The sequence below is a fragment of the Phascolarctos cinereus genome, unplaced genomic scaffold, assembly GCF_003287225.1.
Source record: "Phascolarctos cinereus isolate Bilbo 61053 unplaced genomic scaffold, phaCin_HiC Scaffold_5;HRSCAF=322, whole genome shotgun sequence".
In the NCBI taxonomy this organism is placed as follows: Eukaryota; Metazoa; Chordata; class Mammalia; order Diprotodontia; family Phascolarctidae; genus Phascolarctos; species Phascolarctos cinereus.
In genome coordinates, this window is record NW_027555958.1 from 134,858,690 (window position 1) to 134,876,587 (window position 17,898).

The 17,898-nt window shown below is 34.7% G+C and overlaps 1 protein-coding gene and 1 long non-coding RNA gene across 10 annotated transcripts in view; one reads left to right on the forward strand and one right to left on the reverse strand.

Moving 5' to 3' along the window:
• The window catches only part of TRDN (triadin), a 155,223-nt gene extending 147,482 nt beyond the window's left edge, over window positions 1–7,741 (forward strand). The window contains exons 8-9 of the mRNA XM_020986972.2: window positions 151–330; window positions 6,650–7,741. Coding sequence (XP_020842631.2) covers window positions 151–330; window positions 6,650–6,786 — 317 coding nt within the window. The 3' untranslated portion in view covers window positions 6,787–7,741. The remainder of the gene's footprint in view (window positions 1–150; window positions 331–6,649) is intronic.
• Window positions 1–17,898, reverse strand: part of LOC110208828 (uncharacterized) — a 78,778-nt gene that overhangs the window by 4,181 nt on the left and 56,699 nt on the right. For 6 of the 9 annotated variants that reach the window (XR_002324660.2, XR_013486951.1, XR_002324653.2 and 3 more), the window contains 4 exons: window positions 15,453–15,566; window positions 10,375–10,480; window positions 7,777–7,820; window positions 600–3,238 (listed from right to left, as the gene is read on the reverse strand). This is a non-coding gene — a long non-coding RNA (uncharacterized LOC110208828). Of the gene's footprint in view, window positions 1–599; window positions 3,239–7,776; window positions 7,821–10,374; window positions 10,481–15,452; window positions 15,567–17,898 lie in introns of those variants that run through there. The other 3 variants (XR_013486950.1, XR_013486952.1, XR_013486953.1) reach the window with 3 other exon arrangements.

The window sequence follows — 17,898 nt, forward strand, 5'->3', positions numbered from 1 at the left end:
TATAATTATCTTTTCAACACATTTGTAAGAAGAAGTAGGTTTTTTTAGTCTTTCTTTTTTTTTTTAACCTCATTTTATTGTTCCAAAGAGAAAGAGTATATGCCCTTTGGTGGGGAGAGTTGTTTAAACAACCATTTTTGCTATTTGTAGATGAGAAGAAGAGTAAAAGCTCAAAAGCTGAAGAAAAGAGTAAGAAGGAAGTGAAAAGTGGAAAACCAGAGAAGGTGAAGCAAGCTGATGCCAAAGCAAAAAAGGTGGAGAAAACACCAGCTAAACCCAAAGGCAAAGAAGAAAAAGGAACTGCAGCTGTTTCAAAAAATGAACAGAAAGGTAAACATTTCAAGGAGGAAGCATCTGAAGATTCTAAGAGAGTAGTGGGAAAGAAACAGAGACAATAACAAAGCTAAGAAAGACTTAGAATCAAACTTCATGCAAGAAAAATAAAGACAATTAAAATAATCCCCTATGGGTTCCGATATCATTAACTGGAAATGCGATATCTAAGGATTGAAATTTTAGATACAGCAAGATGAAAAATGTTTTTGCAAATAGAGATTAATGTTTTGATATGTTTCCTTCAGCATAATTGAGCTGAAAGGTGTGGTTATTGGTTTTATAAAAGCAAATCTTGAGCTTTGGTGATTATCATTAGAAGGGTGCTCACAAATGGTTGGCTTCTTTTTAACTTATACGTTCATGAGGACTGTTCATTTGGATCAGGTTCCAGAGAGGCAAAAAAAAAAAACCAGCAACAACAACAACAACAACAACCAACAACAATAACAAAATCACCACTGTAAAATGTGCTTCCCAGAATAACTCATTAACCAAAATTTGGAAAACACAATATACCAGATCATGCTTACAGTGTATTCTGCTGTCTCAAGGATTATGTGTGTAAATTGAGTTTAATGAAAAAAATCATAGCACTGTACACATATTTTAGTTGTTTCAATTATGCAACCTCTTTCGGGTACCATTTGTTAAAAGAATAACCTTATGGAGATGATATCCTCTTAATAGGCAGCAAGAAATAATAGATGGAAACTTGAACTTTGGATCCAGATTCCAGGGACTCATGTGAAGACCTTAGACTCTAGAGCAGCCTCAGTATCCTCTCTTGTAAAAATCAGAATTATGACATGTGGGTGGCATCATAGTATAAGGTATAGGGAGTGATCCTCAAAGTCAGAATATTCCATTACTGCCTCTGACATGACCCAGCCTGTGACCTTGGAAAGGTCACTTCATGTCTCAGTTTTCCAGGCAATTGTCTAATACTAAATCGCAGAGCAGGTGCTGGGTTACATTAGCAGAGAGAGTTTGATCACTGGGAATTTCATATACCAATGGAATTGCTGATTTGGTCTCAAAATAAAGAAAATATTTACCAATATCAAAGAGCTATTAAGGTTAAATATTGTTTGAATGCTTACAGATGTAAACAAAGGTATATATTTATATGTAAAATATGAAATATAATTCGTATAAAGCCTTGAGCTTCTTGGTAGAATGGTATTAGGTAAATGCAAAGGAACAGTGTTTCTAGTGGATCTGTAAAAGCATAGCAGCAGTATTCTTCTGGTCCCAACTGATTCTGTCCTCATTCCAGCTTTGACTTCAATTCCTTCCCTATTTACTTGTCACATAAATTCTCTACTTGCGACACAGGCAACAAAATTTTTACTTCTAGAGAAGGGGTTCCTAAGCTGTAGTTCCTAATTCATGAACTTGGGTTTTTCAAATATTGTGATAACTATTTCATAGAATTAGTTTCTTTTGGAATCTTATGTGTTTTGTTTGATGCATTTGAAAACATTCTTTGAAGCAGATCATAGGCTTTGCCAGACTGCCAAAGGTTCTAAGATACAAATAAAGGTTAATAACCTTTCATATAGAATATTTTATGCTTCCATAGGCAACTTTCTTTTGGTTTATTTTAAGGTGTTTCGATAAAGAATTCTGGGGGCATAGGTGAAAGAAAATGATCACATTTTTACTTGTTTTGGTTGCTTGATGAGTTTTATTTGAGGGCCAATTTTTCCCTCAGTTTTAGTTTGAATAAAATAACAAAACATAAAACTTAGAGTTAAATGCAGTTGAAGAAGACTAATACAATTTGGAGAGCGAAATTCTGGAAATTAATGAGGTTCCCCCTCCCTTTTAGGGAGGTGCAGCCTATGAAAATGGCAGTGCAATACAGAGTAGGATGGTAGTAAGATGTCCAAAACTCTTGTCTTTTACTTTAAAAACAAAGCACTTTTTTTCCTGAATCCACAAATAATGATTTCAAAATTTGAAATGGTAGAATAAAAGCACAAGAACAAAAACAGCACGCCCATTTTTCTATCAGTACTCTGTAAAATTTAGGGCACTTGATTTTTTTATAAGCCCCTTTTCTCATCATTGAACTGCAGACTTTGAGCATGGAGCAATCAGTTGTTTGTTTCTGTCCTTGGGACTCTTAGAAGATTTTTTTTCAAGTTTTAAACTAATATAAACTGAAAAAGAATTAGAAATAACACTTGCCCTTTCCATTATTACTATTTGGGCCCTGAAATGTTCATGGATCCACTTATAGGGCACATGGAAAATAGATTCTGAATAGCTATTGATTAGTACCAGTTGTACTACAATGGAAAACAGCCAGGTGCCCTTGAAGCTATCTCCTACTTAGTTGATATTTTCATAGACCAGAACTTTATTTGTCAGTTTTCCAAAAGTCTTTGTGTTTGGGATAGCCCTTCACAATGAAAAATAATAGGAAAAGAGTGAAAAGATATTAGAGAAAATAGGAATTTTTATCCATATAAAATGTTATTTAGGCAAATTTTCTTCTTGGACTATGAATATAGTACGTGAAATACATATTCTAGAATGTATGACAAGTAGCTCCAACTGTGTCATAAAAATATATTTGTAATATGGATAAATCTTTTAAATTTAATAAAAAGTGTTTGGGGTCCCCATATTTGGACAACTTGAATCTAAACAAAGTATTAGATATCTGTAACTCTTGAAAAATTTACTCCATATTCACATATGTCTTTGATATGAGGACAGAGTGGTAATATAGGGAGGGCCAATGATACTCCACTAGGGGGTACTTTCCCAACTGAAGCTGACTTTTCTGGCTGCTGACTTATTTCACCTAGAATGACCTTTTCGTAGCTTCCATAAGCCTGGGCATGCATCCAAGGCAGCAGCTGAGTCCTGTCTGTCACTATTCCCTGAGAACCTAAAAGAGAGAAATGGGAAACAAAAAGGTTTTTTTTTCTTTTCTAGGACAGAATTCATTTGGGTGGGGAAAAAAAGGAAATCCAAAAGTGGTGACTGAATAAAAAATATATATATATGGGTGTATATATATGGGTGTATATATATACCCATATAAACATATACATATGCACACATGTATATGTATGTATATCAATATATGTATATACATTTATACACATGTATACACATATCATATATATACATATATATACATATATATGTATATATATAAATGGTGACTGGATACAAAATCATAGCTATCTTTATATAATATATATAAGCAGATATAATGACACTATAAAGGAACATATTTATATGTGAAGTTGTAGTATATCTTCAAGGAACTAAACCATAAATCCAATCAAGTCATCCACTGTGGGGGGAAAAGTTTCCTGATTACAGTTCTGTTCACAAGATCTGAATTTTATTTGTTTCCCTTTACCTTCAGTATCATCACTTCTTCTTAAGCCTGGAATCCTTCTATCCAGCTCATAGAGGCTCCTCTACTCTCTCTGAGCTAAGGATAGAGCTCTATACCACAACCCCTCTGTAGATGAGTTACTGATTTACTTCTGTCAACAGAGGGGGTGGCCTTCACAAAATAAAATCCTGGCTCAGGACTAAAACAAATAAACTAACAACTTGAGGGACACATACTAGAACCTAAATAAAGAGTATAAAGCTATCAAGTGAAGATAAGCCTTATGAATGTGTGGGAGTAGATAGCTTAGTTTTGAAACTGAAAATGTAAAAAGTCTTGTTCACATTGAGATGTCTTATTATTATTATCATTATACTTAAAATTCATTTATGCATGAGTCAGGCTGACAAATATTAGTAGCCTTTTTTCATTCTCAGAATTCTACTCATCAAATTTCTTTCTCCCTGTGGAGGGGCAAGTTATGCCATAAGCTTTCAAAAAAAAAACCCCACACCAAAACCAAACCAAACCTAAGGCAGAACCATGTAGACCAGAAGCTCTTCTAATGTTCAGCTCATACAAATGACTCATGGAAGATCTTTTGTTTTGTAAACACAAATCTGGACTCCTGGCAACAATATCAGCACCTGCCTTGCTTCATATTTGAAAATTCTCTCTTTACAGCCAAGTTTGATTTTTTAATTTATATTTTTTGTAAAATTGAGAAGTTACATATATCCTGTACAAAATACATTGTCCAACACAACTGCTGCTCAACAGTTCCTTACCTGGGCATCTGTAGAATCCTGGAACTAATGAGAGTTGGAAAGGGACCTTAAAGAACATCTTATCCAACCTCTTCATTTTATAAATAAAGTCTCTGAGGCTAAAAGGTGTCATGAACTTTGTACAAAGTCATAGAGTTGCTTATTCAAAGACCTGATATTTAAGTCAGATTACTTTCTTCCCAATAGCTAGTTGGGGAATGGCAACGAGGAAATGAGTGTTTTGACATGAGAAATGATTTCTTAGGGCAGATATTTAATTTTGGAAATTTGGAGTTAGCTAATACTATCATTGGATATTTTGAGGGCACTATACACCTAAAGGCCTGAGGGGATGAGCAACATCAGATGGGATGAGGACTCTGAAAGGGAGGTAGGATGATGTTGAAGACAAAATAGAAGTAACTAGGTGGTACAGTGGATAGACTGCCAGACTTAGCTTCAGGAAGACCTAAGTTCATATCTGGCCTCAGACACTTACTAGCTGTGTGACCCTGGATAAGTTACTTAACCTATTTTCCTTAGTTCCACATCTGTAAAATGGGAACACATTGGATAAGGAAATGGCAAACCATTCTAGTATCTTTGCCAAGAAAACTCCAAAAAAAGTCCATGGGATCATGTAGAGTTGGACAAGACTGAATGACTGAACAACAGCAACAAATGGGACTGGATGATCTATGCCACCTTGGGCAGCTAGACTTACCCATAATCCAATATGTCATTACTTTGACATAGGCCAAACTTATAATGAGTACAGCAATGGAAGCTATTTCACAAGAATTAAATAGTCAAGCATGGGGATCTGGTTATCATCATTTTTATATGATTTGAGTTTAAAAACAAGTGAATCAAAAATAAACTCTTAGAATATTAAATCATTAGTTGTATTTAAATACCTAAAAGGATTTGCTTTTAAAGAACCAATTGAACTACTTTAACAATGGAAATATGTGTATACATGTTATTGTGCACGTAAAATTCTTGTTTTTGTCTTGAGAGACTTAAAATGAAATAGAGTAACTAAAAGTTTTCTTATACTTCAAATATTATTACCCTAATTTGGATTTCTGATTCTCTGAATTTGTATTCACATAACTTCTGATTTAATATATCAAAATATGATTTATAGGATAATTTGTTTTATGCATAATTAATAGTTCTAGTCATAAATCAGTTTTTGAATTTGGAGCCAGTTAAATTCCTGCTTTAAAAATATTAATTTGTAAACCATTTTAAAAGATATCCATAAAAATTAATATGAAATAATTAATTCCCCAAAGTTTTGTTCATTGAGATTTAGACTGCATCTACCAGAGGGAAAACAAATGTTTTCTTGTGAAACAAACCAGCCAATGTCAACCTGGAACAGAATATAGTGATTATGATTTGTCAGCACCTTGGGTTGTGACATACAAATCATATGTGTATATATATATATATACACAGCTCTGTGTGTGATCACGCACACATACATATATATTCACATATAGAGCTAAATCACTATGTATTGCTAAACTAATATTGAAATACCTATTTCTATATGTACATTCTTCACTGGCAATAAACTAGATTGATCATAAGATGATTCAATTTACTTTTGATAATAGCTTAACTCACCAACCACTCTATAGCTTGGTTCTTTAAGAATGAAGAACACATTTCTCATCTATACTACAGAGAATTTTCCATACAAAGGATTGTTGGTAGGTTGTCAGTGGGTTATCTTTCTCTGATTGCTCTCTAGATGCATTTGGGGAAAGAAGACTTGAGGCCAAACAGTAAGGTTTAGAAATACTTGCCTCAGGCAGATTCTGTGATTGGTTATCTCTAGTCTGCAAAAGGACACTGAGGATTTTGGTAGGAATATAATGACTTTCTCTTCAGTGCTGCTAAATAATGGGTGAATTTCAATATAAAATTACAGTATATAATGAGTTTATCCCAGCTTTCAAGTCTATTACCTTTAATGGAACATTACATTAACATATATTTTCTTGTATGTGATATGTATGTGTAAGTGCAAATTATTTCCTGAAAAAGGAAGCTGAATGACTCAAAATCACAATTTTTGGTTTTCATTGTCAGACTGCTTCTTCCCTGAAGAGCAAAAACAAGGTTGTTAAACTTTCTTCGTTGCTGTTTTTTCTTTCCACTCTGTTAGATCAGTTTGCATTCTGTCGCTATATGATTGACATGTTTGCCCAAGGGGATTTAAAACCAGGTACTCCAAACCAATTTTTGCACTTTTCTGTTTTAATAATCTTTATTTCTAAGGTTTTCTGCTGCTCTGTGGACTAATATGTTTCTCTTTGTGGTGGTTGTTTTTGTTGTTGTGGAAAATGAAACAAATGAAACAAAAATAGTCATTATTGCATGGGTTATTGCAAACTGAAGCAATTGAAAGCTACAAGTGCTAATATCTTTACTAATCTCTTGAAGTGAAGCAAAGAATCATCTTAACATGTCAGGAGAAGCAAGCAAGAAAAAAAAAGCTTGAGACAAATCACCTGATTTTTAATACCAAGAAAAAGTTATATTTTAGATCTCACTAGATGATAGACCCCTTTCCTTTCATTCTAACCGCCATATGTGCCTGATAGAATTTGGATGACTACTCTTGACAATCTATATGTGATCTCACAGACAACGATGAAATGAATAGTGACAGTTCTTTTCAAGTTAATTTAACTCACATATGCTGGGCTTATCACTTAGAAGCACCATTAGAGAGTTATTTTGTTAATGTCTATTAAAATGATTAATATACTACATATATTTTAGAACTATGTCTTTTAGTAATAAATTATCAGTACTGATGTTTATTGAATATTGCATTGTTACTGAATTGATAATTTTTAATGCCTGCATTTGCTAATACATTTTCAAATACAGCAAAACTTCTCTTACCTTTTTCAGCACCTCAAGTTTAAAAATGTAAATAAATAAAAATTTTTATAGTTTTCAAACAATATTAATTTGATTAATGATTCTTGTGATTTTTGTTAACCTAAGCTAGAAAGCATCAGGTTTTCCTTACCTAGACTTTAAGGAGAACTATCTTAAGTTCTGAAGTCTCAGCTATCTCAGAATAAAGTCTATTAGAATGACTCATTTTCCAAGACTTCTGAATAACCAAGGCCATATCACACTAAAATATTACATTAAATATTAGAAACACAAAAATTTCAATGCTCTGAAAAAAATTCTGATGAGGCAATTAGGTGATGTAATAGGTAAGAGACTTGGAGTCAACAAGCTCTAAGTTCAAATCCAGCATCAGGCACTTACTAGTTCTGTTACCCAGGGCAAATCACAACCTTAGATTGCCTCATCTGTAAAAGAGATAATAATAACTGATACCTTGCAGAATTGTTTTGAAGATCAAGTGAGTTAACATATATATAGCACCTTGCAAACCTTAAAGTGATATATATTATACACATTCTTTTATTGTTATTTAGTAAGATCATTATGTCAAGATTGGTGAAAAGGAATAGTCTTTAGCATTATTACTGGTATGTACAAATCACACAGGAAACACTTCAGTCAATCTGTTATACTACCACCTCTACATCTATTTTCCCTGGAGTAAGACATCAAATTCTAGTCCTACTTCTCCCATACTCCATTATGACCAAGGGTTCTAAATCATTTTTTGTGTGCCATGGACCCCTTTCTTAGCCGGGAGAAGCCTAGAACTGTTTTTTTCAGGATAATGTTTTTAAATGCATAAAATAAAATATATAGGACTGAGAAGGAAACCAATTATACTGATATATTTATGTGTATAGGGGCAGCTAGGTGGCACAGTGAATAGAGCCTCAAATCAGGAAGACTCATCTTTTTGAGTTCAAATCCAACCCCAGATACTTACTAGCTAGGTGACCCTGAGCAAGTCACTTAATTCTGTTTACCTCAGTTTACTCATCTGCAAAATTAGCTGGAGAAAGAAATGGCAAACCACACCAGTATCTTTGCCAAGAAAAGTCTAAATGAAGTCATAAAGAGTTAGACATGAGGGGCAGCTAGGTGGCACAGTGGATAAAGCACCGGCCCTGGATTCAGGAGGACCTCTGTTCAAATCCAGCCTCAGACACATAACAGTTACTAGCTATGTGACACTGAGCAAGTCACTTAACCCCATTGCTTAGCCAAAAAAGAAAAAAAGAGTTAGACATGACTTAAAAATAACTGGGCAACAAAATGTATATGTATTACATATGTGTAAATTATCAAACATATGTATATTTGAAATATATAAAACCCATGTTTTAAGATACAGACATAATTTAGAGATGGTGACAATATACTTTTTTACTTCATATGAACAGCTGTTTGTTTGCAACAAGTGTGTGAATAGCATATACTGTGTTGGCAAAGAGAAATGATGATTAACATGAATTAACAAATGACTAATGTGTATTATTAATTCTGTTATCTATGTATTTCACTAAATCTTTTCTGTATCATCTTGCAAGACATGATAATCATATGTTATTTGCCAAATTAATACTAGTAGTTAGGGAATTTGTCATAAAATTATGAATTGTCAAATTAAATGTGAGCCATCAGGACTCACTTGCTCCTGATTAAAAACCAGTTAGGGTTAGTTAGAGTATAATATTCACAGGACTCGTCTTTCATTTCTGGCAGTATTATAATAGATAAAGATCTGCTAAACAAGATGCAACCATCAGTGTAAATTTATAGGAGGTTACCGTCAATGTGTCTGCATATAGTACTTTTCTCCTGGCAAAATGATGACCATTCCTTTGAATGCAGTAATGACATAATAGTGATAACATTTTCTTGAATATGCCTTGCTGAGGAGGACCATATACTGGCTTGAGATTTGAAAAGGGGACACTCTACCACCTAACGATGATGAAAAGTTCAGGCTTGGGCCTATGTTTTCCATTTACATGGCACACTCATATCATTAACCATTTGACCTTCACTTTGATTCTCTGTTTTCCTTCTTTTTCCTATTCTGTATTAGTTGAGGAGTTAGCAATTTCTCCTCCATACTTCCCCAGTAATAGAGCTTCTTGAGTTAATCAGGTAACAAACACAAAATATCATTGGGACTCCCCACTCTCTGTTGTACATGTGATAAGCTACTGTAATAGCATGTATTATATAGGTGGCAACAAGACACAAGAGGAGCCAGAATCAGGAATTGGTTGAGACAGGAAATATCTGGTAGATTTAGAACAATGACAGAATTAGAGTTAGAAGGAACCTAAGTAGTCATCTAATATAAGCTCCTCATTTTACAGATGAAACAACAGCAGCCTTGAAAAGTTATTGTTCATAACGTATGTCTAGTAGGCAAGAAATTATGTGGCAGAAGTGCAGAGCCTACGAGCATGAACTAAAGACGAAGCTCAGAGAAATGAAGTAAAGCAAGAAGTGACCTAAGGGTTGAGAAATTAAGTTATTTAGTGTATAGGATGTCAAAAAATAAGATTAGCACCTGCAAGCAAGATGCTCTTTAAAAAGAACACTTGCCCTCTTAAATAAAATTTCAGTTGATATAAGCACAAATTTTGATACAATTAGAGTGGTCCAAAATTAGAATAGATGGCTTTTAGAGGCAATGAATTCCCAGTCACTGAGGGGTTTTAAGTGGCAGGTAAATGATTATTTGTCAATATAGACAACTAGGTGGCACAATGTGTAGAATGCTGGATTTGAAGTCAGGAAACCCTGACTTCAAATTCTGCCTAAGATCATATTCCTAACTGAGTTACTTAGGACAAGTTACTTCATCTGTAAAATGGGGATATCAAAAATACCAACCTTATACATTTTTTTAAGTGAAATAATATAACATAGATAAAAACAATTTGCAAACTTTAAAGTACTTGTTTAAATGGAAGTTACCATCATCATCATCATCATTGGAGAGGTTCCCATTCATATATGTTTTGGATTAGATAACCACCAAGAATTCTTTCAACTTTGTAGTTCTGTGATTGTCTTTAAATACCTGAAGGACAATAATAGGGAAGAAATGATAGACCTGTTTTTGTTATCCATAGAAGAGTGGACTAAGAAAAATGAATGAAAAACAAAATGAAGTAGATTTCAGTTTGATGTAAGCAAAAGTTTCCTGTCAAAGACCACTATCCCCATGGAATCATCTGCCTTTGAAGTAAGTTCTCCAACACTGGGAGTCTTCAAGCAGAGGCTGGATAAACCACTTGAAAGAGGTGTTGTGTAGAGTCCATGCTTCCAGTGGTGATTGGACTAAATGACTCATAAGATTTTCTTCAATTCTTAACATCTCTATTTATTTATCTATTTTGTATGTCTGTGAATAGTTTATTTATATGATTTCTAGATGATTTTTATCTTTTCCTGTTTGTTTTGTTTTGTCCCCGATTTTCTGTTTGCTCTCTTATTTTTTTTCTTCATGATTTTGAATGGTTTGAATGCTTATGATTCAGAATCATTTATTAGTTGGTAGGCTGTCCCCAAAGTCCTAGTTCAATTTTAAATTTTATGATCCAAGGGCTGAAAACTGCACTTAGGCTAAGGATATCCCTTTTAACTCTACCTTGGATAAGATTCTGTTTATGATTGACACTTAGATGAAGGAAAAAGGTGGGGAGAAAAGCCTTTCCCCAAAGTTTATTGCTCTTCTTGTAGTTCAGTGTTTGTCCAACATTTGTGTTTGCATCTGTTTCTGTTTGGGATTAGTTGAGCACCTGTTGTTGTTTAGCAAGAACTCATTATTAATTATTTATAATAGTTTTTTTAACTAAAATTGAGACTTTCTCTCTGGAGTGCAGTATTTACTTTGGAAGATACTGTCACATCAGTGTGAAATGTGCCAAATGTCAGGATCTGAGATGGTCTTGAAGTAGTATACAACTATTTATTATACTTGTTTGAGATTTGACAGAATTAAGAATGCATAGACTATTTCATGGTTGGAGATTTTAGATATTGAGGTAATTCTCTAAAATTTAGCCTCCAGACATTCTGGAATAATCAAGCAAACAAAAATAATTAAGTGCCTACTCTATGTGAGACACTGTGATAAATATTTGAGGTACAAAGAAAAAAATGAAATATTCTTTCCCTTCAGGAAGTTCACACTCTATCAAAATGAAATCAAAGGACTTGAGTTCAAATCCCACCTCTGACACTTTCTACCGTATGACCTTAGGTGAATTTTTAACCTCCTAGGCCTCAGTTTTCTGATCTAAAAAATAAGAAGATTGGACTGATGAATGGCGTGATCACTTCTAGCTCTAGTTCTATGATGGAGTGTAATGGATGTTCAGGGAGAACTAGCATCTCTGGTGTGAGGGCTTCCCTACTCCTTTTCAAGGCTGTTCATCCACCTTTACTGTCTACCTGTCTGTCACCCAACTCTCACCTGTGGATCCAAAAAGCTGTAGCATACACAGTGGCCACACCCCAATAAAACTATCTCAGTAGATGGGCTAAACCAGGTTTGAGAATAACCAACAAGGCTCAAACTTCCCAGCAGATTAAAGGGATGTTTACCCCAATTATGTAAAGACTTCCCCCCAACAGAATAGGTGGATGAGAACAATTTGTTCCAATGGCCACAAAGGTGGCTGCAGCAGGCACTGTGGAGTGCTTAGAGCTTAGTCAGACATAGAAGATGTCAAGGTCATCTATTGCATCCCAGACCATCACCAATCATCCTGATTTTTCCTGCACTGGACTTTGATAACTCAGGAAGAGAGAGTGAGGCTGATGACCTTGTCTCAGTTAAATCCAATTCATGTGAGAGTCAAGACATCACCCCATGATGTCAATGGTACTCTTCATAATGAAGGACAAACAACAAGATCATGATCTTATATCAACTAAGATCTCAATATATTATAATTAACAAAGACTATAAAAATGTTGTGAATTAAATGGACATTATGATTCTCCATAATCTGCATGAACAACCCTATGAAAATTGGAAATCCAGATGTATGAATCCATATTTCGAAGGTCTGTTTTAATGTATGGCCACTCACAATGACTAGGGCCTTCATGTATTCAATATTATAGAATCAGAAGGGACCTTTAAAGTGATATAGTCCAATACGCTTATCTTATGGATGGAGGATGAGGTTCACATATGTTAAGTGATTTATCTAAGGTTACACAGGTAAAAAGTGTCAAAGGTGAGATTCAAAATCAGGTCCTCTGACTATAAACTAGTGTTCTTTCAACTACACAAAATTTTGCATTTAGTGAAAGCAAAAACAGAACTGGAACCCAGATCTCCTGAGTATTAGGTCAATATCTTTTGCAGCACACTGATTGCATTTTATTGCTAATTAAAATGTCTGTTTTAGGGCATGCCTATTTGAAGTATGTAATTCATGAAAATATTTAATCTATAAATTACATGTGAAGACTTCTGTCATATTAAGTAGAATAACTATACATATAGTTCAAAGCTGCTATTTAGAGATTCATGGCAACTTATCTGCATGACTTAACATATGGATCATTATGTTTCATGTATATCCCCCCAATAGGCCTGAACAGGCATTCCAAACCCAGATTATCTAACATAGACCAGTGGTTTCCAAACTTTTGACTCATAAAAAAATTAGCAAACAATATTTATGTATTTACTTATTCACAATTTGTATTATATACTATGCCACTAATAATTTTGCACTTTATAAAAGAAAGGAAAGCTTTTATTAAGCACCTCTTATTTGCAGTTTTTGAGTTATTTCTGTTCAGATCCCCAGTGGACCTAAGTTGGGAGTGAGGGCTGAGTGGGAGAGAGCCATCTATTATAGACAGGATCTAGTCAATTGCTTAGTTGGACTTATGGACAAAATTGAGCTGGTAAGAAAACAGACACAGTTATAAATAAGAGCAGTCACCTTGCTCACAGAACAGAACAGACATGCTTTAGGCATGGTGATACATTTAGACATCAGATCCAAGGGCCTAGCCATGGTGTAGTTAGATGGTTGACTCTGACATTGAGTACACCTTCATCTGCACAGTCATCACTGGCCAAGTTCAACCTAAGTTCACATTTCTCTTGGATAATTTTTTCACCCCCAAATCAACTATTCCATGGCTTCCATTTCATCTGAGCCATGATTTGATGTCAAGGCAATTTAACACACTTGGTGTGTCATTTATGACCTTAAAATTGAGGGTACTCTCCTGACAAAAATGTCCTTTGACTCTAATAAGTTATTCTCCAGCAGTCTCTTTACCAATTCTAGGGATTTTAATTTCCTATTTGGAAAGGGCCCGCAGGGAAAAAGTTAGCTTTCTCGTTTTATTATGACCCTCATCGTGAACTTTAGTGTTACTTAACTACCTTTTGGTAGGATCCTGCTGAGAAGATGTCAAACATAATTGTGTTATGGTCCCTGTTATTTAATGGTTTAATCAAATTCATTTCCAGGGTTAACTGCAGTATGTTAGAAAAGGCAAAATCAAACATAGTCTTGTCCCTTGCTCTCTTCCAGAAAACCCTGTTGAACTAAGTGGATGCTGAAGATAGACAGATCATTGTATTAGCAAAGAAACAAGGCCCCACTGGGCTCTTGAATGTTCCACTGAGTTTATATTCAAGCCTGGAAAGGTCTTGAAGGCCTTTCCCTGCTTGTGTCAATTCTGCATTCTCATTTATTTTGGCTTGTTATTTGTAAAACTAAACCTTCCGGCAGATTCACGATTGAGACAATAGCATCATAATTCAGTAAAACATCCTATTTTCCTATTCATGGGGTTATAAATTAAGAGCTGGTAACAAATTTTGATGGCGGCCATCAAATCTAGCCTCCTCATTTTATAAATGAGGAAAGTGATGCTTGTAGACATTAAATAACTTGGTTAGGTTCACACAAGTAGTCAGTATCTGAAGTGGGTTTAGAATCTAGGTCTTCCTGACTCACAAATCCACCCCACCGCTCCATACTCCCTCTCATATTGAATCCAACTAACTTTTAGTGTTTTTTTTAATTAGCTGAAAAACTATGTGTTTTTTAACTTTTCTGCACAGTTTTTATTTTGTTTCAATTTTTTAACATACAACATTCACTATCACAAATCAGATCAAGTAGGGAATATGAAATTCCTAAGACTTGTGCTCATCATGGTCTCTCTTTTTTTGTGGTCTTGTATTCATTCAACTATTTGGCATTTCCCTTCATTTTCTCCCCTCTCCTTTAATTTATTACTCTTTTTTCTTAAAAAGTAGAAAGGAACTACATTAATTTGCTTATAGCAAGACAGGCCTTAATTATTCTCATGGGTTCTTTTTATGGGGGAAGAGACAAAACTCATATAGGAAATTATATTTACTAGAATAAAATGTAATGTTAAAATCAAAGTTAGAACATGTGCCTACCTTGGATAATCATCTAGATTTCTTTTGTACTGATCTGAGAAAGGGCACAACATGTAGATGAAGTACAATCAGGGACTGGTCGTCTCTGCCAAGATTGCAGACTGATCTGAATGATTTCTGAACATTGCCTAACTGCACAATATTCAGAAGAACAAAGGGAGCTAGAAACCTTTAAGAATTCAGCAGGCTAACGTGAGCAGTCCTCAGGCTCTTTTGCCTGCACCATTTTTCAGTAAGTGAGAAAAAAGTATACATAGGGAGATAGAGCAGTAAAGTAGAAAGATTACTGATTCTGAAGACAAGAGACTAGAGTTCTTATCCCACTTCTGAGGTTTATTACTTTTATGACTTGAAGCAAATCACTTAATATCTCTGGGCCTGAGTTTCCTTATCTATAAAATAAAGTGCTTGAACTAGGTGACTTCTTTGGTTCATTCCAACTCTAAATCTGTGGTTTTATGAACCCCTGTTAAAATTCTTTTGATGATCAGTATTTCCATTAAATGTATAGCTAAGTGGCATTGTGGATAGAGTGCCAGGCCTGGAGTGAGGAAGACTCATCTTTATGAGTTCAAATCTAACCCCAGATACTTACTAGCTGTGTTATCCTAGAAAAGTCACTTAACCCTGTTTGTCACAGTTTCTTCATCTGTAAAATTAGCCGGAGAAGGAAATGGCAAAGCATTCCAGTATCTTTGCCAAGAAAACCCTGAAAGAGATCACAAAGAGTTGACACAACTGAAACGACTGAAGGACAACAAGTGGCAAAAATAGACTCAACAGAAATTCCAGTTGTTGTTGCTTTAGTATCTCATGTCTTCTCTAGAAAGAAAGGGGAAGGGTTTGAGCAAATTGCCTCAATACCTAAGAAAATGCATTGTGCCTTTCCTTCTTCTTTCTCATTATCTACTCAATACCATCTACCCAAATCTCAATTTCTAGGGCATATCTTCAAGTTTTATTTGGCTACTGAAATCACTGAATTTGAAGCTAAGATGCTGTGAGGTTCGTTTTGATTTAAATACCAAAGTACAGCAAAAATTACTATTCATCTTGAAATATATAAAGGCTTATTTTACAGAGAATCGCAACCAGGTAGTGATGAAGCAACAAATCATGAATTGTCCTTGAAGTTGAATACTGAAAGAACTCAGAGTAGGTTGGCAGCCCCAATACATTGGAGCACTGGCCTGTTGTCCTTTGGTCTTGCAATTGGGATGGAAAATTCACCATTAGTTTTTATTTTCAGATTCCAAGAAATTAGCCCCAGGTACCTGAGAAGAAATCAAGTAGTCATTCTGGTTGTTGAAGTGTAAATGACAGAAATTTGGAGAAGAGCATGACTATTCTCTTAGAAAGTACACTTTAAAAAAGGATGAAAGCTTTTCATGAAGGTGGACAAGGAATAGATAAAACGACTTAGTTATTTAAAAGGCACATATAGAAAGAAGATGGAAGTGATAGCAGATAATGGCAAATTAATTCAAAAAACTGGTGTGTTTCTGTTAAAGGAGTGATAAACTTCAGAAGCAGTAGAGTCTGTAAGGAATGCTAAAAGGAAGAGGGGTTGGGAAGGCCTTTTTTAAGTTATATTGGGTGAAAGAAGATCAATAAAGGATAAAATCATTACTTGGGAAGCATTGAGCAATTGCATTCCAATATATATAAAAGAATAGAATGAGTTGAAATAGAGACAAAAGCAAAACAATGGCTGTCCCAAATATGGTGATCAAGAAGATATCAGTAACACTGAAAATGGATGATACATAAAAGGCAGAAATACTTGAGACAGTCTTATTTTTGTTGTTATTTTACTTTAAATATTTTTGCAGCCAAGAAGAATGAACTCAGGACTAGAAAGGAAAGGACAAAAAAAAATTGATATGGGGTTTAAAAGCCAAGAAAAAAGAGGAAGGAGTAAGGACAATCTAAGATCCCTAAATGAAAACAAGTCACTGTGCTTGGATGTACTATATCAGTATTCTGGAAAAACTGGTAAATTGACTACTGAGCTGCTGTTAGTGATCATTGAAAGATTATAGAAAAAGGGACAGTTGCTGCATGACCAAAAAAGGGAAAATGTCCCAGTGTTCAACAAAGGGAAAAGGGGAACCTGAAAACTATATGCTTGACTTTGATACTTGACAAATACTATTTTATGCTTGCTCTTATTGTTTTTGTTTTAATTTTATTAATTTATTTTGATTTATCAACAATCACTTCCATATGCTTTTGAGTTTAAAATTTTTTCTCCCCCTTCCTCCCCACCACCCTCCCCAAGATGGTGCACAATCTGATATAGGCTATACATTTACATTCCTATTAAACATATTTTCACATTAGTGGTGTTGTAAGTAAAAATTAAAACCAACAGGAGGAACCATCAGAAAGAGGAAACAAAACTTAACAGAAAAAAAAACAGTAATTCATAGTTCTTTCTTTGGATGTGGATAGCATTTTCCATCACAAGGCCTCTGGAGATGTCTTAGATCCTTGTATTGCTGGAAAGGGTTAAGTTTATCAATATTAGTCATCACACAATGTGGCTGTTATTCTGTACAACATTCTCTTGGTTCTGCTTATTTCACTCAGCATCACCTTACAAGTCTTTCCAGGTTTTTCTGAAGTCAGCCTGTTCATCATTTCTTATAGCACAATTGTATTCCATTACATTCATATACCACAACTTGCTCAGCCATTCCCCAATTGATGGGCATCCTCTCAATTTCCAATTCTTTGCCACCACAAAAATAGCTGCTATGAATATTTTTGTACATGTGGGTCCTTTTCCCATTTGTATGATCTCTTTGGGATATAGCCCTAGACCTATTGCTGGGTCAAAGGGAATGCACATTTTTGTAGCTCTTTGGGCATAGTTCCAAATTGTTCTTCAAAATGGTTGAATCATTTCACATCAGTGTTCTAATTTTCCCACATCTCCAACATTTATCATTTTCCTGTTTTGTCATGTTGGCCAATCTGATAGGTGTGATGTGGTACCTCAGAGTTGTTTTGACTTGCATTTCTGTAATCAATAGTGA